At 43.5% G+C, this 21,403-nt stretch overlaps 1 protein-coding gene across 1 annotated transcript in view; it reads left to right on the top strand.

Annotated features, from left to right (window-relative positions):
- The first annotated feature begins 15,114 nt into the window (after positions 1-15,114).
- Positions 15,115-21,403, top strand: part of TBC1D22B (TBC1 domain family member 22B) — a 71,956-nt gene continuing 65,667 nt past the window's right edge. The window contains exon 1 of the mRNA XM_059937475.1: positions 15,115-15,301. Within this exon, the coding sequence (XP_059793458.1) occupies positions 15,246-15,301 (56 nt within the window). The 5' untranslated portion in view covers positions 15,115-15,245. The remainder of the gene's footprint in view (positions 15,302-21,403) is intronic.

Below are 21,403 nucleotides of genomic sequence, written 5' to 3'. Positions count from 1 at the left end.
TCTCCACATCCTCTCCAGCATTTGCATAACAAAATCTTTTGAGTTTTGCAGGAACTAAGGTCCCCACCCAGGTGGAGAATAGGATGGTGATGTTGACCCTCCTGACTTTAGGTCAACTAAAGCTTGGACTCTGTCAACCTTTGCCCCAATTCTATGCTGAATTCTCCTCTGCTTAAGTCCTCTCATGAATATGCATGTACCCTTAGCTTAAAACTTCCCCAATTTTGCTGTTCGGGGAAACACTGCTTTGGGAAAGATCCCTGGTGTTCTCCTTACTTGCTGCAAGTATTAATAAATCCTTCCTTCTTTGGCTTGGATGTGTCTATCGGCTTGGTTGTGTCTATTGGCTCAACACCCACCAAGAGGCAAACCCAGTTTTTGGGTAACACTATCTCTACATCTTCTCTCTTCTTAGCTTGAATATACTATGTTGCCTAGAGCCTCAGCAGTCATTTGTTACCATGAGGCAACAGGCATGAAGACAAAAGCAAGTATGCCAAGGATGTCAACATTGAAAAAGAAAGTCTTTTTGCATTTTATTGATTACTTCTGAAGTTGAATATTATTTTTTTTTGGCTGCACCATGCGGCATGTGGAATCTTAGTTCCCTGACCACGGATGGAACCACGTGCCCCCCCTTCAGTGGAAGCATGGAGTCTTAACCACTGGACCGCAAGGGAAGTCCTGAAGTTGAATATTCTTATAAGTATTGATATGTGATTTAAAAATCTATGTCTAAATAAGTCTGAATGTCAATATTATGACATAGTATGAGTGTGTTTCATGTTTCGTAATTGCAATCATTGTTGCTTTTGTTGTGGTCATCCATGTACAATGCTTGGTGTCAGTCTATTTATCTCTTGTAGAAATAAAATACAGTGTGTGTGTGTGAAAAAAAAAATCATATGTTTCCAATATGAACTCTAATTTTATGTTGTTGCTGATTAATGATTATATTAAGTACACTGTGGAATAAAGAAATTATCAAAGGGAAAAAAAAAATCTAGAAAATCATTTTGATAAGTAGAAAATAAAAATACAAAGTGATGAGAAAGCATTAAGACATCATTTAATTAATAGTATTTTTCTTTCAGTGATACCTGGAATATTAATGCATCTTGCATTTGATAATATCTTAGATTTACACAGTTATGGTAAGAACTTTACATTTTCTGTTCCTTTCACAATTTGACTTGTGACCCCAGCAGAGAATGTTGCAGCCAGCTCTCTTCAGCTGGATCTCTTTGCATTATTGGGTTGAGGGAGGAAAATACCAACGTCAATGAGCACATTTTAAGAGCCTAAGGCACCTATATCAGTTAAGAGTACATTTGGCTGCAGAGAACAGAGACTCGAACAATAGTAGTTTTTAAAAAAAGAGAGACTTATTTTCTTCTTATAACAAAAAGTCTAGCAGCGGCAGTCCAGCCTTTGGGCATTGGCCTCTGAGGGGCATGTCTGTGTGGATAATGAAAGGTAGGATAAAAAACTTTTTTTAAAAACTCTTTAAGTGTATTTTACTATCCCCCTCCGAACTATTATATTAGATATCTATTGCCCTGTAACGAATTACCTCAAGCCTTAGAAGCTCATGATAACAAACATTTATTATCTGATCGTTTCTGTGTGTCAGGAATCTGGGAGTGGCTTAGCTGGGTAGTTCCGGCTCAGGGTCTCTCATGCGGTTCAGTCCAGCTGTTGGCTCAGCTGTGGTCATTTGAAGGCACTACTGTGGGGAGGAGATCCTCATCCAAGCTCACCCACGTGGTTGTTGACAGGAAGCCTTAGTTTCTTGCTGGTTTTTGGCTAGAGACCTCAATTCTTCACCTCATGAGTCTTTCTATAGGCTGCCTGCGTGTTCTCACAACATGGCAGCTGGCTGCCTCCAGAGCAAGTGAGGAGGTAGAGAGACCAAAATGGAAGCTGCAGTACCTTTTATAACCTAATCTCAAAAGTGACATCTATCATTCCAGCTGCATTCAACTGGTCACACAAACCAACTCTGGAGGGGCCTACGAGGTATTTATACCTGCACAAAGGTGTAAACACCAGGAGGCAAGGATTATTGATGGCCAGCTTGGAATGCCTACCACAACTATGTGTTTTGTTTGTTTTATAGATAAATTTAATTAATTAATTAATTAATTTTTGGCTGCATTGGGTCTTTGTTGCTGCGTGCGGGCTTTCTCTAGTTGTGGTGAGCGGGGGCTACTCTTTGTTGCGGAGCACAGGCTCTAGGCGCACAGGCTTCAGTAGTTGTGGCATGCAGGCTCAGTAGTTGTGGCTTGCGGGGTCTAGAGCGCAGGGTCAGTAGTTGTGGTGCACGGGCTTAGTTGCTCCGTGGCATGTGGGATCTTCCCGGACCAGGGCTCGAACACGTGTCCCCTGCATTGGCAGGCGGATTCTTAACCACTGTGCCACCAGGGAAACCCCAAACTATGTGTTTTTAATATATATATATAGTAAAAGCATAGTTAATTTAAAACAAGAAAATAAACAATTATAAAAACACTAGATATAAGCAAAACACCAAATGGCTGTTACTAATTCACTCTACCACCCAAAGTAAATGTACATACCTGTTTCAGGACATATATGTCATAATTTGGTATTACTGTTTTAAAATTATTTTCCATCTTGACTTACTCTTTCCATTTAACCTACGTAGTAAGTAAAAAATCGTATTTTAATTTTTTCATCTTATTGATTACTACTCTTAAGGCTGAATATTTTAAAAGTATTTGTTAACTAGTTTTACTGCCCTTTTTACATTGTTTATATCCTTTACCTGATACATTCATGTATTAGGATGTTACTGATTTTTTTTTCAATCCCTGGTCGGGGAACTAAGATCCTGCATGCTGCGAGGCACGGCCAAAAAAAAAAAAAAAAAAAATCCCCTACCCTTGGTATCTGATCACCCTGGCCTGCCTTCAGCAAGAATCCTCCAGCCTTGATGTTTCCTCTCGGTCATTTTCCATGTACTGCTCCCCACCCTGCGACTTAGCTATAAATCTCTACTTGTCCTTGTATTCAGAGTTGGGCCCCCTCTCTCCCCTACCACAAAACCTCTATTGCAATAGTCCCTTTTGAAGAAAATCGTCCTTAGAATCTTTAACAAGTGTCATGAATATATATATATATATATATATATATATATATATATTTTTTTTTTTTTTTTTTTTTTTTTTGGCTGTGCCGCGTGGCTTGTGGGATCTTAGTTCCCCAACCAGGGATTGAACCCGCACCCTCGGCAATGAAAGCGCAGAGTCCTAACCACTGGATTGCTAGGGAATTCCTTCATGAATAATTTTTTTTCTTTAACACATCAGTAAAAATGCCTATACCTTATGTGGGGCCTGAAGCAGGCACTGGTGGGCTTCAAGGCTCTATTCCGTGGGCTTGCACGAGGCAGCTGTCAGCAGGCCCCATGATGGTCACGGGTACGAGGCTGGCCCTTTTCTGGCACCCGGTTCTACTTCTGGATTCTGAGGCATCCCTGAGAGCCAGAGGAGCCCTGGTAATAATGGAGATTGGATTTCCTTCTAGCCTGGCAGTGTCCGGCCAATTTAATTGGATTTTTAAAAATGAAAATGAGGGGCTTCCCTGGTGGTGCAGTGGTTAAGAATCTGCCTGCCAATGCAGGGAACACGGGTTCGAGCCCCGGTCCGTGAAGATCCCACATGCCGCGGAGCAACTAAGCCCGTCCACCACAACTACTGAGCCTGCACTCTAGAGCCCGCGAGCCACAACTACTGAAGCCCGCGCGCCTAGAGCCTGTGCTCCGCAACAAGAGAAGCCACCGCAGTGAGAAGCTGCACACCGCAACAAAGAGTAGCCCCCGCTCGCCACAACTAGAGAAAGCCTCCGTGCAGCAACGAAGACCCAATGCAGGCCAAAATAAATAAATTTATTTAGAAAAAAATGAAAATGAATACTTTGCATATATACCAGCTTGAGCTCTTAGAGACACATCTTCTACAGTCTCTTGTAAAACAATCTGTCGACTTAAAAAAAAAAGCTACTGAGATAATTTATGACCTCTTCTTACTCCCTTTCCTTTGGCTTTGTATACCACAGAATCAGTTCGTACCATAATTGGACACTCTAATGCAAGAAAGCAGTATTTCATTTTATTTTATTTTATTTTATTTTATTTTATTTTATTTTATATTTCCGCATGTCTTGTGGGATCTTAGTTCCCCAGCCAGGGATTGAAACTGTAACCCCTGCAGTGGAAGCACAGAGTCCTAACCACTGGACTGCCAGGGAGGAATTCCCTTTATTTTTTAAAAATAATATCAGATCGGACTCAGTTGTCTTCCTCAAGGAGTTAGGGAGAAATTCTTTCTCAATCAGTTTTTTTTGTTTGTTTGTTTGTTCGTTTTCACTCCCCTCTCCCCTTGCTGGAGTCACATAGAACTCCCAAGTTCACCCAATCCTGGAAACTCAGGGAAGGGCTCTAGACTTCAGGCTGGCATGGCTGCTCACTGTGAGAGGCTTGATGTCCTAGCCTCAGCGGTCCCACTGGCCACAGCCCGAAGGTTGTGGCTCACAGCTGTCCCCAGCCTGGGGTCCACACAGACATCCTGTCACTCTGGGGTCTGGGAGGGAATCAAACACAGGCCCCAAGGTGGTCAGAGCCAGGCACCTCTCCATTCCCCAAGGGTAGGGAAATCCCACTTGCTGTAGGGGTTGGGAATGATTCCCTTCTCTCTCATCTTTTCAAATCTACACCCCCTACCCACCCACATCATCTAGATCTCTGCCTTTGAGAGCCTAGATTTTCCAAAACAGAAGTATTTTAACTCTCCAATGGGGGAAGAGATGGTCAGTCATCTTAAACCTACAAAGGAAAAATGCCTGTCATGCTTTGGTGGTGTATCAACCAACAAGCAGGAAACCAGCCCCAACTCTGAATGAGGCAATTCTGACAATAAATCACACTGCTGCATACAAAGTCCTCACGATTTGACTCCAGTCCAACTTTCTAGGAACATCTCTGAGCACTCCTTCTCGTGTTTATGATACTCTTACTTTCTCAAATATCTTTTCTCCCCTTCTCCACCTGGCTCACTCATACGCATCCCTCAAGGTCATTGGAATCCTCAAGAAGGTGCCAGGGCTCTAGTTTGGCAATTGTAATTCTCTTGGCCTTGCTTTTATGGTTATAAGCTTCACACCAGTATCACAAAGAGGAGTGCGACAGTAAGCTCTCCTCTGCATTTGTCTCTTCCATAGGAAGGAAACCACTTCCCAGAATCCCCCCCCAGCAGCCTTCCCTTCATGGCTCACTGGTCAGAACTGGGTCACATGGTCACCCATAGCTTCAGGGGAGGTTGGGGAAACCAGTTCCTGACAAAGCTGAGTAGAATTGCCATCATTAGTTTAGACATATCATGAGTTATGCCCAGACTGGGAACACAGTTGCCTCACCTCTCCAAAAGATGAGTCCCCTTAACAAGGAAGAAGGAAGGAAATGGCTAATAAAGTCTACCACAGATATCCTGTTCCATTAATTATCCCTTCTTCCCCAATGACATGGCAAGAACTCTTACTATCTGTTTGCCCCTTCTTCCACAGAAGCAGGATTTTTAGATATACACATGATTGGCCAGAATAAGGTTTGCCTTTCCTGGCCTCCCTTGCAGTTGGGTGTAACTGTGTGACCAATCTCTGAGAATGGGTTGGAAGGGGGAAAAATGAATGTAACCACCAGGTATTCGGTAGAAAGTCATGTCTTCCCTTTCCCTCTTCCCAATGGCTGAAATGTGGATGGAGTAGGGAGTCATCTCAGACTAATTGGGCAAGGACATGATAAACACAGAGAAAAGGATCTAGGCTTCTGAAGATTCCCAGAGCAGGGCTGCCCACTTACTTAGGCTCTTACATGAGAGAGGGAAACTATAAACTCCTATCATGTTTAAAGCACTGTTATTTTTCAGCCAAACTTATATCCTAATAAACACAATTGCCTCCAATCCTCTGCCGGTAAGCATGCCAAAGTCTCTCCCAGCTCAAACAATCTCTCCTTTGACCCTGTGTCTCTCTCTGATTTACATTCAGGCTTTGTGTTAGGGCAAGCAACAGATACTGGCTCTTGGCTGATTTAAGCAGAAAAGGCATAGCTCATAGATGTGTGGAGAGGACCAGTTATCTATTGCCACAACAATGCTACATAAACAACCACAAAACCTCAGTGGCATGTAGCAATGAACAGTACTTAGTTCACAGGTCTGTGGGGTTCAGCTTATCTGGGGCTGGGCTGAGCTGGGCTGATTTCAGCTGGACTCACTCGAGTGTCTGGGGTCAACTGTTGGTTGGCTAGACAGTTTTGTTGATTTTGGCTGAGCTCATTCATATGCCTGAGGGTCAACTGGCTGTTGGCTGATCTAGGATGGCCTCAGCTGGGACAACTCAGGGAGACTTGGCCTAGGGCCACATGTTTCTCATCATCCAACAGGCTAGCCTACACATGTTGTAATGGCAATGGCAGAGGACAACAGTGAGAGTGCTACAGATTGAATGCTTTTGCCCTCCCCAAATTCATACGTTGAAAATCTAATGCCCAGTGGGATGGTATTAGAAGGAAGGGCCTTTGGGAGGTGATTAGGTCATGATGGTGGAGCCCTCCTGAATGAAGAGATCCCAGAGAAATCCCTTGCTCCTTCCACTATGCGAGGACATGGCAAGAAGTTGGCAGTCTGCAACTTGGAAGAGAGCCTTTGCCAGAATCCGGCCATGCTGGCACCCTGATCTTGGACTTCCAGCCTCCAGAACTGTGAGAAATAAATTTCTGTTGTTTACAGGCCACTCAGTCTGTAGTATTTTGGTATAGAATCACAAACAGACTAAGACAGAGAGCAAGTGCAGCCACCCGAGTGCTTTTCAAGCTTCTGCTTGTGTAATGTTTGCGAACATCCATTGATCACAGCAAGTCACAATAGTCCAGAGTCAGAATGAGAAGGTCCCATGGGACTTCCCTGGTGGTCCAGTGGTTAAGACTCTGTGCTCCCAATGCAGGGGGCCCGGGTTTGATCCCTGGTCAGGGAACTAAATCCCGCATGCTGCAACTAAGACCGAGTGCAGCCAAATAAATAAATAAATATTTAAACAACAACAACAAAAAAGAATGAGAAGGTCCCACAGGATAATACGGATGCAGGGAGAGGTGAAGAATTGGGGCATGAATGCCATCAGTCTACCACACCACATTCAAAGGTTTTGCTTACAGGATTGTAGCCAATATCACACCACATTCAGAGGTTTTGCTTACAGGATGGTAGCCAATATCACACCACAGGGCTGGGCCACTGAAGACACTGCTGCTGCCAGCAGTGAGCATTTGATGCCATAGTTAAACTGAGAGAGAGGCCTTCTAGCACCAGACTCTAGATGTTGCTGTTGCCAGAGTTATTCCGCCGAACTGGGTGTTGCTGTCACAGCTGGCACTGCCCACCAAGAATGCATTTTCTTGTTCTCTTTTTTCTTTGCCTCATAGCTCCTCCTGATTCAAAGTCTAGTTTGGGAAAATTTTATTAGCAGAGCCTATGACATGTGCATATGACTTAGTTCATAAGGAAGGATGGAAAACTAAGTAGCTGCCAGTTTTAGCTGCAATACTGGTAGGTGAGCTCTGTTTCCCACAAAGTTTCATAGAGTGAAAAATTCTCTGTACATGGGAAAGGGGTTTATATTACAGGCAACTAAAGACCTAAAACAGAACAACAATGATGAGGGGGAGGAAGAGGAAGAAACTAGCCTCTCAATCTCTTCACAGCTAAGCTTCTTCTTTCTCTCTCTCTCTCTCTTTTTTTTTTTTAGGCTGCACCACGTGTCTTGTGGGATCTTAGTTCCCCAACCAGGAGTTGAACCCATGCCCTTGGTAGTGAAAGCGCAGAGTCCTAACCCCTGGATTGCCAGGGAATTCCCCCACAGCTAAGCTTCTTGAAAGAGTACACCTAGCTGACTTTTCTCTTCTACTTTCCTTCCATTCCACGTCTATAATAATCAGTTATGGCCACACTAATAATGCAAAACCCAGTGGTTTACAACCACAAGCATCTATTTTTCTCACTCTTGCTTCAGGCTGCAGATCAGCTTGAAACAATTAAATGCTCACCAGTAGTAACATAGATAAACTGTGCTATTTATAAAATGGAATATTATACAGCAGTGGAAAATGAGGGTAAATCTCAAAATCATCCTGTTGTCTAAAGAATCAAGCAACAGGAGAATGGATACCATACAATATCATTAATATAAACAATACTTTACTTAAGGTTACAAACATAGGTTGAAAAATATAAATACACAGAGGATGATTAATACAAAATTCTGCACAGTGGTTACACCTGAAGTGGGGAGAAAGGGGAATGCCCAGAGCAAGGGACCTCCAAGAGGCGTCTAAGGTACTGGTGATGTCCTATTGTTGCATAGTGTGGGGAGTGGGTACATGCAGGCAAATGCTATTATTATTCATCAAACTATACATATTAATTTTTTAAAATTAATTAATTAATTAATTTTATTTTTGGCTGCTTTGGGTCTTCATTGCCGCGCGGGCTTTCTCTGGTTGTGGCGAGCGGGGGCTACTCTTCGTTGTGGTGCGCGGGCTTCTCACTGCAGTGGCTTCTCTTGTTATGGAGCACGGGCTCTAGGCATGCGGGCTTCAGTAGTTGTGGCACATGGGCTCTAGAGCGCAGGCTCCGTAGTTGTGCTGCACGGGCTTAGTTGCTCCGTGGCATGTGGGATCTTCCCAGACCAGGGCTCAAACACGTGTCCCCTGCATTGGCAGGCGGATACACATTAGTTTTTTTTTTTTTTTTTTTAATTATATTTTGCAAATTATGTTTTTATTTATTTATTTTATTTTTGGCTGTGTTGGGTCTTCGGCTCGTGCGAGGGCTTTCTCTAGTTGCGGCAAGTGGGGACCACTGTTCATCGCGGTGCGGGGACCGCTCTTCATCGCGGTGCGCGGGCCCCTCACCATCGCGGCCCCTCCCGTTGCGGGGCACAGGCTCCAGACGCGCATGCTCAGTAGTTGTGGCTCACGGGCCCAGCTGCTCCGTGGCATGTGGGATCTTCCCAGACCAGGGCTCGAACCCGTGTCCCCTGCATCGGCAGGCAGACTCTCAACCACTGCGCCACCAGGGAAGCCCCTACACATTAGTTTTATACGTTCTTTCATGTATGTGGTATATTTAACATCCCATGAGAAAAACCTACTACAGGTGAGGATGTGAAGCAATGGAAACTCACTCATTGCTGTGAGGACCAATATAAATTGGAAAAACCACTTCAGAGAGCATTTTGCAGAGTCTGGTTAAGTGAAAACTGTGCATATTCTGTGATCCTGCAATGTTTTTCTTGGGTGTCCCTAGGCGCCTTAAAGCAATGGGTTTTTCAAACTTTGTGACAACCGCTTACTAAGAAATACATTTTACATTACAATCAAGTACACATAAACGCACGCAAACACATGTATGTATAAGTGCGTATAAAGTTGAAATAAAAATTTTGCACAATGCCTTTTCCTATTACATGTAACACGATCTGATCATTTCTAATCCTATCTATTCTTTTTTTTTTTAATTGAGATATAATTGACACATTATGTAACTTTAAGATATAAATGTTGCTGTCTATTTGATTTCATTAAAGGTCCCAAACTTTAATGTCAACTCACTAATAGCTGACAAACTGTACTGTGAAAAACACCACAGTAGAGAAAATTTTGCACATGGTAAATGTGTAAAAGAATGTTAATTGGGCACTGTTCAAAATAAAAATAACTGGCGATGACAATTGAGGAATATTTACATAGTGGAACACAATAGGGCAGTTAAGATGAACAAACTAGAGCTCCTTGTGTCAACAGAATGCAGCGTGAAAAAACCCAGTTGCTGAAGCATATGTACAGTGTGTTGCTATTTATAAAGTTTCAAAACATGAAAAACATGTTTATAGATTCGCACATATATAGTAAAAGTCGACAACATGGATGAGAGTGGATCCTGGTTTCCACTGGAGTGGGAGGGGCATGGGATCAAGGAGGGGCAAAATGGAGACTTATAAGGTTTTTTGTTTCTTAATCTTGTTATTTATTCTGGGTCTGTTGCTGCGCGCGGGCTTTCTCTAGTTGAGGCAAGCGGGGGCTACTCTTCGTTGCAGTGTGCGGGCTTCTCATTGCAGTGGCTTCTCTTGTTGCGGAGCACGGGCTCTAGGCGTGTGGGCTTCAGTAGTTGTGGCACGCAGGCTCAGTAGTTGTGGCTCGCAGGTTCAGTAGTTGTGGCGTACGGGCTTAGTTGCTCCACGGCATGTGGGATCTTCCCAGACCAGGGATTGAACCCACGTCCCCTGCATTGGCAGGCGGATTCTTAACCACTGTGCCACTAGGGAAGTCCCGTGGCTTGCAGGATCTTAGTCCCCAACCTGGGACTGGACCTGGACCCTCGGCAGTGAAAGTGTGGAGTCCTAACCGCTGGACAGCCAGGGAATTCCCTATTCTTTAGTCTTTACTGCAGGGTTGGCAAACTACTACCCATGAGCCAAATCTGGTGCACTGTTTTTGTATGGTCCGTGAACTAAGAATGGTTTTTTACATATTTTAATATTTGGAAAAAAAACTGAAAGAATAATTTGTGACGTGAAAATCATATAGAATCCCAATTTTTGTAGCTACAAATAAAGTTTTATTGGAACACAGCCTTGCTAGTTTTGCAAAGCTGAAAATTGTTTACAGCCTGGACCTTTATAGAAAAATGTTTGCCACCCCCTAATTTATTATGTGACATATATTTCATAATAATAAAAAATATGGTAGCATTAGAGAAGAATTCTGGAAATAAAATGATGTATAATTCTACTATCTAACAAAATTTTCTAAATTTTTCCATGTTTTCTTCTACTCTGACAAAACCCATATATTTTTATTGAAATCGGGCAAAGACATTTTGCATTCTGCTTTTTCCCTGCTGTACCTCACTTCATAAACCTTTTTGATGCACAATGTAGCATTCAAATTTGCACGATATAATGATCTAGCATGCTTCAAGTTTACAAACCACACGCCGTAATTTGTGTAACTGCCTTCTCATGTTTAAACCTTTATATTCTTTTGATTTGTCCTGTTTATTATTGGTTACTAGGCAAAGAATACCTTTGTACACAGAGCTTTTTTCCCCTTCCTTTTGACTTGCTTTCTTAGAATAAGTTCCTAGGAAAGAAATTCTTAACCTTCCCTCCACTCCTTCAAACTCTAATTACTCTCTCTTCCTATCTTTACTCCTATAACCTTGCTTCTTCAGTCTTTTTGCTTAGCCCTTTGCCTTCCCTAACATAAGTGATCTCTCTCAGTTGGCTCTGTCTAGTGGTTGTTTAGGTACCGCAGAAGTTCTCCTGCTTTTAGATCCCAGCTTGACCTCACCGTCCCTTTGGTGGTCCAACATTCTGCAGTGCATTGTGAGGGCTGCTTCTTGCTCTCATTTCTTAACCCTTCCTTTTAGCACAGGGTCCACTCCACTCCCACATTGAGGTTAAAGCCAGCCAGTGATCTCTTTGTAACTTAGTCCAAAGGCTTTTTTCTTGATTTTTATCTCCCCCTGGAGCTGCTACTCCAAAAGGTCCTTCAGGTCTTTCTCTTTCTTTGCCTGCATGTGTCTACACGCACAGTTTACCTCTTCCATAGAACTTTCTCTAAGGATTGGGATACGCCCACTCTTTTGAGTGCGCATTCAACCCAGACATAGCTCATTCCCTTTGCTCCAAAGAGCTTGCAGGCAGACAATACTGAGAGTCTTCTACTTATAGTTTCAAAATAATCAAACCTTTGTGATAAATTTAAGGATTATAGGCCATATTGTGCCAAGTAACAGAAGATCTACAAAGTGAGGTCCACAAGTCGGCAGCATCAGTGTCACCTGGGAGCTTGTTAGAAACGCATAACTGTAAGCTCCACCCCAGGCCTACTAAATCAGAATCTAGACGTTTAACATGATCCCCAGGTGATTCACATGTACATTAACGTATAAGAAGCACCAGTATAGTGGACCAGTGAGTGCCTATCACTAAGAGTCTCCATCAGAAGTACTCCAAGGACCCCTTGGGAACCTCAAACCAATGATTTTCACCTTTAGTTGGGCAAAGTTTGGTGTGACGGTGATCTTGCTGTCACAGCTGTCACCATTTGATGGACAGGTGGCTAGGTGTGTGGCCTCCCTCCTTCATCATTTTAGGTACAGGTTTATTCCTCTGAAGATGCAAAAGGGTTTGAAGAGGACAATCTTTCCCAAGAAAGGAAGACTGTTCTTCAACCAAGAGCATAGGTAAGCTTATAGACTCTTTGGTAAAGTGGACACATCCTGCTAGTGGTGAGAAAAATTGTTCCTATCATCTTTTCCAACAAAAAAATGTGTGTGAACAACATAGAACCAAAAGACAAGAATAGTTTACACTCTTCATTCTCTCATTCAGTAAATATTAAGCACCTACTGTGTGCCAAGCACTATTCTAGGTGAGAATAGCAGAGGAGAGCAGAGAACAAAGCAGACAAAATCCTTGCCTTAGTGGAATTTACATTCTAGGGGGTGGAGATGGACAAGAAACAGGTATATAGTATGGAAGGTAGGGAGAGTGCTTTAAAGAAAAATAGAGTGGTGGAGCCTGCTATTTAAGGTGGGTGGTAGGGGAGGGCATCCCCAAGGTGAAGACACTTGGGAATATGGAACGTGGAGCAAGCCATCCAGATATTTGGGGGATGAGAATTCCAAGCAGAGGAAATGGCTAATACAAAGACCTTGAGGTAGGAACATGCTTGGAGTGTTCAAGGAATAGCAAAAAGACAATAAGTGTGGTTGGAGCAGATTAAGCAAGGAAGAGAGTGGAACCAAATCATATAGGGCCTTTAAGGAGCTTGAATTTTATGCCAAGTGTGATGGAGCCATTGCAAGATATTGATCAGAGGAGTGACATAATCTGACTGACATTCTAAAAGGCTCTCTCTCTGCTGTGCTGCTGTGTGGGGAACAGACTCTAAGGGGGCAAGAGTGGAAGCAAGAGGCCTAATAGCAGGCTGCTGTAAAGATGTGGGTGGTTTCGATTCGGGTGGTCATGGTGGTGGTGAAAAAAGGCCCAACAATCTCAACTTCCCTAACAAAGAGTATTTTAAAAGTTATCGCTGGACAAGTAAACTTTTTTTTATCTTGGATGGGAAAATGGCTTAGATGTAAAAAATAAAGAGTAAGAATATTAAGGGCTTCTCTGGGTTGAACAATGTTAAGGCATCCCCTGGGAATCAGTGTTATTTAACATTTCATAAATGATTAAGAAAAAGGAATACTTTGAGACATTTCTAGGTACACAAATTATACTCTGCTTTCCACATAGGAAAATGTCAAGTCAACAGGGGGCATCTCCTGGAACATTTCTAAAGCTATGTGAATTGGCTGGAAAGTGGCAGGTCACTTGCCAGGTGGATAAGTGTAAGGCAGCTCACGTAGGGGGAGACAATTCAGGTGGCATCTTTAAGATAATGAACTCTGAACTGCCAGCTGCCACCGAGGAAAGGGATCAGAAGTTGCTGCAGATTAGCCCTTCAAGACATCAGCTCTTGTAAAATCCAAAATGCCAGTAAAGTTCTGGTGGTCCAGAGTAAAGACAAAACATCAGTCTCAACAAAAACCTCAGGAAATCCCTTTTGGATCTCAGTATGCAGTGCTAGCCACCGCATCCTAAGAAAAAGAGCCAAAGAAAGGCAGCTTAAAGGATTAAAAGGATAGAGCAGCTTTTGTTTGATGGAGCAAATGCCCATAAAGGTGACTATCAGAGACAAGATAAGATGAAAGTCTATAAAAAGATGAGAAATTCAGAGAAAATTAAAATAGCCCTTTTCATACAATCTCATGATTGTAAAATCAGGGGACAAAAGAAGCTTGAAAATGGAGGTATTTCTGTGTAGAAAGGGGCCATCAGAGGGCATATAAAAGAAGGTCTTTTAGACCTTCCAACATGTGGAAGGACTGTGCTAGCAGTAACTAGGAGTGGGGGTGGGGAACGATCAGCCTATCTCATCAGTCCTTCGTTGGGACAAAAACTACTCTGGGCTAGGGTGTGCTCCCTGCCCTCCCCCACCCCCTCCCCGCCCCGGCCCCACCTCAGTCACTGTGGTATACAACCACAGGGACTCAAAAAGAGCAAAAAACACCGACAAGACATTCAAAGGATTCAAAATGCTAATATTAAATCTCATTCTGAGTCAAAACTAGGTTGAAAATAAATTCAAGGGCGAAGGATTTATAATTGATTCATAAGGGACATTAAGGATGTTTGAGGGTACATCCTTAATCTTTGTGATTCATGCCTTGGAGATGAGCTATGTCCTCTCAAGAAATGTTACTTTGTAGTCTGAACTGGATAGATAAAATAAGAATATTTCCTAAACAGTTTGTCAGCATCTGGGTTCTCATAGTCAGAAAGTGACAGTTATTGGTTGAAACAGAGATTTGATCATTTGAATTTCACCTACAGCACAAGTCCTTTAATAGTGATCAATTTACCTGAGGAGAGCGAGGCTCTTGTGAACCAACCGTTACTCACGTGTTGAACAGTTAGCAACTCTGGCCATCGGGTCAGTATTGATCTTCCTCTACAGATTAAAATATATCAGGGTCCGAACGGAACGGGGGCGGGGAGAAGGTAATAACTAGAATGTCGTTGAGTTGGGAGATGTTAAAAATGGGCTGCAACCAACACATGGGCCCTTATTTTTAGGTCAAAGATTTATGTATATAAATATATATGCTCTCTCTTTCCAAAAAGTATTAGACTCAGGAACCTCATTACCCCCAAAGAAAACAGCACCCTCTCCTCCTTCCCATAGGTTCCTTTCTTTACCTGCTTCTTCTCCTGCCTGGGTTAAGGAACTTTCAGCCCCGCCTCCCGGCTCGTCCAAGCTCCGCCTGCCCGGTTCACCTGTGTGCCCAGCCCCTGACGGTACCGTTCGGCTTCAGCGGCCTGCAGGATTCCAGCTCCCGATTGGTCTGTCTGACCACAGCCTGCGCAGCCCACCAATGGCAGCGGCGCGGGGTGGGAGGGTGCCCACATCCAAGATGGCGCCCCCGGGAGCTGGGAGAGGGTGACCGGCAGCGGGGAAGCGGCCTGGGCTGGCCCTGCGATTGCGGGGTCCTGGGGGCATCTCGCTGGGTACCCCCTTGGCCAGCCTACAAGGCCTTCCCCGGGCCGGAGCGATGGCCGCCGATAACAGCAAGCAGTTTTGGAAGAGGAGCGCCAAGCTACCGGGGAGGTGAGCCTAGGACGCTGAGAAGAGGGAATTGGACCAAACCTTTCCAGATCCTAAGCCCTAAATCCCGCGGGCCTGGGGCGTCAGCGACCCAAGAAGACTGGTTTGGGGAACCTGGGCGGGGGGAGCTGGGGCTGCCTGGTGGCGGGAGGACAGCTGTCAGGCAAAGGAGCGGGCACCGAGCTTTGGAGGTGGCTGGGTGTGGGAGCAGACCCGGGGCTGGGGGCGTAGGGCTCTGGAGGGGCTGCCCTCGGCCGGGAGGTGGCTGGAGTTCGGGCATAGGGGACAGTGGAATTGGGTGAATAATCAATGTCGGTCCTGGGTTTGGAAGGCCATCCCCAGAGCTGCTTTTCACTTTAAACAGAACTCCTTCGTGGGGGGGGGGGTCTCCACCGCGCACAGGTGGTTGTTTGCACGAGGATGGCCCCTGCCGTTGCTCCCCCAGCTCTGCACGTACGAATTTTTCTCCTGGACTCCCAAAAAAGTTCTGGTGGGAGCTTGGGACCGTCTGCGGGGGGACAAGAAAAGTGAGGAAAGTTCTTAAGCTCGACCTTACTTTATCTTGAGTTGGCCCTTTCCTGTTAGGAATTATTACAGGGTGACCTAGAATTGAGATTATTTCTTTAGCGTTTTCTAAGGATTTGTTCAACCCCAAGTGACCTCTTCTCCTCTGCCTGGTAATGTACTTCTTGCATTAAATTGTTTGGTAGAACAGACTTTCTAAGTTACTCTCCACTCCCACCATCACCCCCTTTTCGGTATATGTTGAGTCTCTTAGCAACTGTACATTCGTCAGTCTACTGTTGGTTTATAGTTTAAATTTGTTTGGGGGTAGTCCTAAGGAGTAAAAGGAGGAGTGTATATTTCAGTCTTAAATTTAAGATTTCTGACAGCCAGTCTACTTCATAATGAAATTCATGTTTGGTTGTGCCCCACGTGCTACCCTTCCTTATTGATTGATTCAGGTATAATCCTTTAAACCTGTGGCTTTTTTTTTTTTTTAAAAGCAAGAGAGAAATGAGGGTCAGTGGTTGCTATACAACAGTCTTATTTTATTTAGGATTCTGTTAGACATCTGGGAATCAGCTTTAAGTAATACAAGGGAATGCAGAAATAGCTTCAGGTTAAAGTGCTGTGGAATCACAGTGTTAATATTAATGCTAAGGATTTCTATGTTTTTAGATAGGCACCACTTCCTGCCAACGATTCTTTTTCCTTCCTGGTCTAGGGAGCTCTCCAGTCTTGCTAACTGCTGTTCTCTGGGGATTTCCATGGTGAGATCATTAAATTTTGACATCTGAAGGTTATAATCAGAATCTATGGGAAAACTGTTAAATCAGGAAGCAGTGTTTGAGATGTGGGACATGGCAAAGTATTTTGTGCCTACTGACTTCTGGTCGTTATTAACAATTTTTGTTTTCATATTTCCTCTTTTGGATTGTAGAAACAGTCATCTTTTTTGCAAAGCACTACTTTTGTGAGATAGGAGGAGGAGTCTTTTCAGTTTCTTCAAGTTTCTGGCTTCCTTTATTTATTTATTTATTTATGGCTGTGTTGGGTCTTCGTTTCTGTGCGAGGGCTTCCTCTAGTTGCGGCAAGCGGGGACCACTCCTCATCGCGGTGCGCGGGCCTCTCATTATCGGCAAGCGGGGGCCACTCCTCATCGCGGTGCGCGGGCCTCTCATTATCGCGGCCTCTCTTGTTGTGGAGCACAGGCTCCAGACGCACAGGCTCAGTAATTGTGGCTCACGGGCCTAGTTGCTCCGCGGCATGTGGGATCTTCCCAGACCAGGGCTTGAACCCATGTCCCCTGCATTGGCAGGCAGACTCTCAACCACTGCGCCACCAGGGAAGCCCTGGCTTCCTTTTTCATTTTGAAGAGGAATATACAGGGATAGAAGAGAGAACATTTGAGTTCTGAAAGACTTGGATTATTATGGGACTATTATCTGTGTGATCAAGGGCAAAAGATTTACTTAATCTCTTTAGGCCTCAGTTTCCTTATCTGTAAAATGAGGATAAAAATACTTTCTTAAAGGTTCCTGTGAGGACTGAATTAAACACCGTATTTGTGAAGAACCTAGGACAGTATTTAGCGCATTATAGTTACTCGATAAATACTAGTTATTAGTATTACTGTTATTATTAGAGAAAGTAAACATTTAAAAGAATGTTTCTCTGATCCTTACTCCAGTACTAGGTATTTATTTTCATTGTTTATCTTAAGGCATTAAAATGTTGCCAGAATTCATAATAGTACCTTGCTTGTTGAAGAGAAACATTGTTCAGCTGTGCTTTTAGCAGGGAAGCCCCAGGAGCCCCTGGTTATGGGAGAAAACTAAAGTTCTTTTAGATAGAAAGTGCTTTGATTTAAGGAAAATATTAGGATATTTTCTCAAGAACAGAACTTTTGCATTTGTACTCTTTCAGTCATACTGAAGAAAAACTTCCTCTGGTTGGGGAAATGACACAGATAACTGTGTCTAGGTCCATGGCAACTTAGAAGTGAAACTAGTTTACTCTTTGCAAATTGAAAAGGTAAAAATTCAAAGCAATGGCAGATTACTTTCAGTTTCTTTGATCATGATCCAGCAACCTTAATTACAACAAATAGGAATTTTATGTAGTAAAATAGCCTCAAGTTCAAAATGAATTAAACATCCTTTTGTAAAATAATAGCTTTATTGAGATAATTCACATATCATAAAAATTCACCCTTTTAAAGTGTATAATTCAGTGGTATTTAGTATATTCATCTAGAGTATAAACGGTTTTGTGCAGCCATCACCACTAATTTCAGAACATTTTCATCACCCCAAAAAGAAACCTCATAGCCATTAGTAGTCACTCCCCATCCCTTCCTCCCTCTGGCCCCTGGCAACCACTAATCTTTCTGTTTCTATGGATTTACCTTTTCTGAACATTTCATATAAATGGAATAATGTGATACGAGGCCTTTTGTGCCTGGTTTCTTTTATTAAGTGTAATGTTTTCAAGGCCCATTCATGTTGTGGCATGTATCAGTATTTCATTCCTTTTATGGCTAAATAATATTCCTTGTATGGAAGTACCTCATTTGTTTATCCATTCATTAGTTGATGGACATTAGGGTTGTTTCCACTTTTTGGCTATTATGAATAATGCTATGAAATTCATGTGCAGGTTTTTGTGTGAAAGTATGTTTTCTATTGTTTCGAGTATATGTAGGAGTGGAATTGCTGGGTCATATGGTAATTTGATGGAATTAAACATCTTTTTTAAGTTCTTTCAGTTATTCATAAGAGCCCCATGTACTTAATACATCAAATGGTCCTTGTGTGGATGCCTAGGAAGACAGGACGTAGTGTGTACCATGTGGTTAAGAATACGGACTCTGGAAACTTGAAACTAGTAGATAAATAAGTTCTGGAGAGTTAATGGACAGCATAGTGATTATAGTCAACAACACTGTATTATAAACTTCAAAGTTGCTAAGAGACGAGATCTTAATTGTTCTAACCACAAAGAAGAAATGATAATTATGTGACATGATAGAGGTGTTAGCCAGTGTGACAGTGGTAATCATACTGCAGTACAGTCAGCCCTCAGTGTCTGGGGGGGGATTGGTTCCAGGACCCCCTCAGATACCAAAATCTGCAGGTGCTCAAGTCCTTTATATGAAATGGCAGTATGGTTGCCCCTCAATATCCATGGGTTCCACATCCATCCGCAGATTCAACCAATTGTGGATCAAACTTCGGAGGGCGACTGTAAGTGTACTGAACCAACAGAATGTACCTCTTAAACTTACACAATGTTGTATGTCAATTATATCTCCAAAAAAGGAGAAAAAACAAAAAAGAATGCAAGCTCTGGAACCTGACTGCCTGGTTTCAAATCCCAGCTCTGCCACTTTCTAACTGTGTGACCTTGGGCAGTTACTTAACCTCTTTGTGCCTTAGTTTCCTCATCTGTAAAATGGGGACAGACTATCTACCTTATAAGGCTGTTATGAGGATTAAATGAGATAATGCATAGAAAGTACATAGAAGGGACTCACTAATATTAGCCATTATGAAAATGATAGTTGTGATTACAGTAGCTCCTATTTTTATTTGTTTCTCCTATTGCTCTAGTTTCTGAAACTGGAATTGAAAAACTTTGATCAGTGGTGTGTCTGGAGCCCCCAGTGAGTCCTGGGTGGAAAAAAATACCACCTATTGTTAATTAGGCAGAGGGTTTACGGAAGCACAAAGAAGCCTAATGCAGGGTCTCTGTGGGTGTCATGTGTTCCTTAGCGATGAAGAGTATGATTTTGAGCAATGGTTCTCAAACTTCAATGAGTCACCTGGCAGGCTCGTTAAAACATAGATTGCCAGGCCTCACTTCCAGAGTTTCTTTTTTTAAAAATTAATTAATTAATTAATTTTTGGCTGCACTGTGTGTTCGTTCATTGTGGTGCGCGGGCTTCTCATTGCAGTGGCTTCTCTTGTTGCGGAGCACAGGCTCTAGGCGCGCGGGCTTCAGTAGCTGTGGCTCACGGGTTTAGTTGCTCCGTGGCATGTGGGATCTTCCCAGACCAGTCCTCGAACCCATGTCTCCTGCATTGGCAGACAGATTCTTAATGACTGCGCCACCAGGGAAGCCCACTTCCAGAGTTTCTAATTCAGTAGGTCTGAGGTGGAACCTGAGAAGTTGAGCTTCCAAGAAGTTCCCAAAGGATACCGCTACTGCTAATCTGGGAGCTGCACGTTGAGAACCACTGAGAAAAATAGCCCTGAATTAGATTGAAAGAAACCTGATTCCTAGTGCTGGATGCTTTTGCTGTATGGATACTGAACAATTTTTTTTTTTTTTTGGCCACACCATGAGACATGTGGGATCTTAGTTCCCCGATCAGGGATCGAACCCGTGCCCCCTGCAGTAAAAGTGTGGAGTCTTAACCACTGGACTGCCGGGGAAGTCCCTGGATACTGAACAATTAATGCGTCTCTGTTTTGCTGTCTAATAGCATCTCTCACGTAACACATCCAAGCAGAACTCTTGATTTCCACATCTGCCCACTCCTGCAAAGCTATTCTGTCCATCTCACTTAATGGCCCATTGACCAAGTTTCTCAGACCAAAAATCCTAATGTCTTTCATCCTTCTCTTTATCTTCCTGCCACATCCAATTCATTAGCAAGTCCTGTGTTGGCTTATCAAAATATATCCTGAATATGAGCTGTTCTCACCACTTCTCCCCCTACTACCAGGATCAGACTGAGTCCTCTCTTGCCTGGACCACTGCTATACCTTCCTAACTGGTCTCCCTGCTGTGAGTGGAGTCGGTGCCCCTAATCCCCGTTGTTCAAGTCAGCTGCAGTTAGGAGGCTACTGCAGTTAGTAGAGGGAGAGGTTAATAGGGCTTGGACTAGGGCAATGGCAATAAAGGACAAGTTTGGGAATATCTACAGGACTTGGTAAATCATTGGATTTGGGGAGTAAGGGAGAAGGAGGTGCCAAAGAGATGTCACCTTCAGGTTTCTGGCTTGGGTGGTCAGGTAAGATTGTGGTGTCCTATCCTCAGAAAAAGCCACATTTTCAGACAACGTACTAACTACTCCATGCTCAGTTTTCTCATCTATGAAATGAGAAGTCTGGATTAAGTGAGCTCTGAGGCTCTTACCAGTTCTGACGTTGAATGTTAAACTTGCCAACTGCAACTCGTGTCACTGGATATTTCTCTTTTGCTCTGTCACTCACAAAAGCATGATTGATAGGTAAGAGTAGATTGGGGTGGGGGGTGGTGGGGGGGGGTGCGCCGAAAGTGGGTTTTTCTATCTTGTGCTTTTGAAAGCAGTGAATCACTGGCCCCACTGAACATCTGAGTCTCACGAAATTGTAGAATGTTAGAATTCCACCCTAAGAGCACTGCCAGTGAGGAAACTGAGGCCAGAGAGGGAAAGTGCCTTGCCCCAAAGGACACTGTAAATTTCTTGACTCCTGGTCCACACTCTGCTTCCCCCTTCCCTCAATCTCTGCTAAGATTTAGACACCATCTGTCCAAGCACCTCATCCAGTCCAAGGGTGTGGATGCTGCCATTGAAAAGATGCGGATGAGACTTGGAGGAGGAGAGACAAATGT

The sequence above is a fragment of the Balaenoptera ricei genome, chromosome 11 (assembly GCF_028023285.1).
Source record: "Balaenoptera ricei isolate mBalRic1 chromosome 11, mBalRic1.hap2, whole genome shotgun sequence".
NCBI lineage: Eukaryota > Metazoa > Chordata > Mammalia > Artiodactyla > Balaenopteridae > Balaenoptera > Balaenoptera ricei.
The sequence above is the reverse complement of the archived record's forward strand: the minus strand, read 5'-3'. Positions and strand labels throughout refer to the sequence as shown.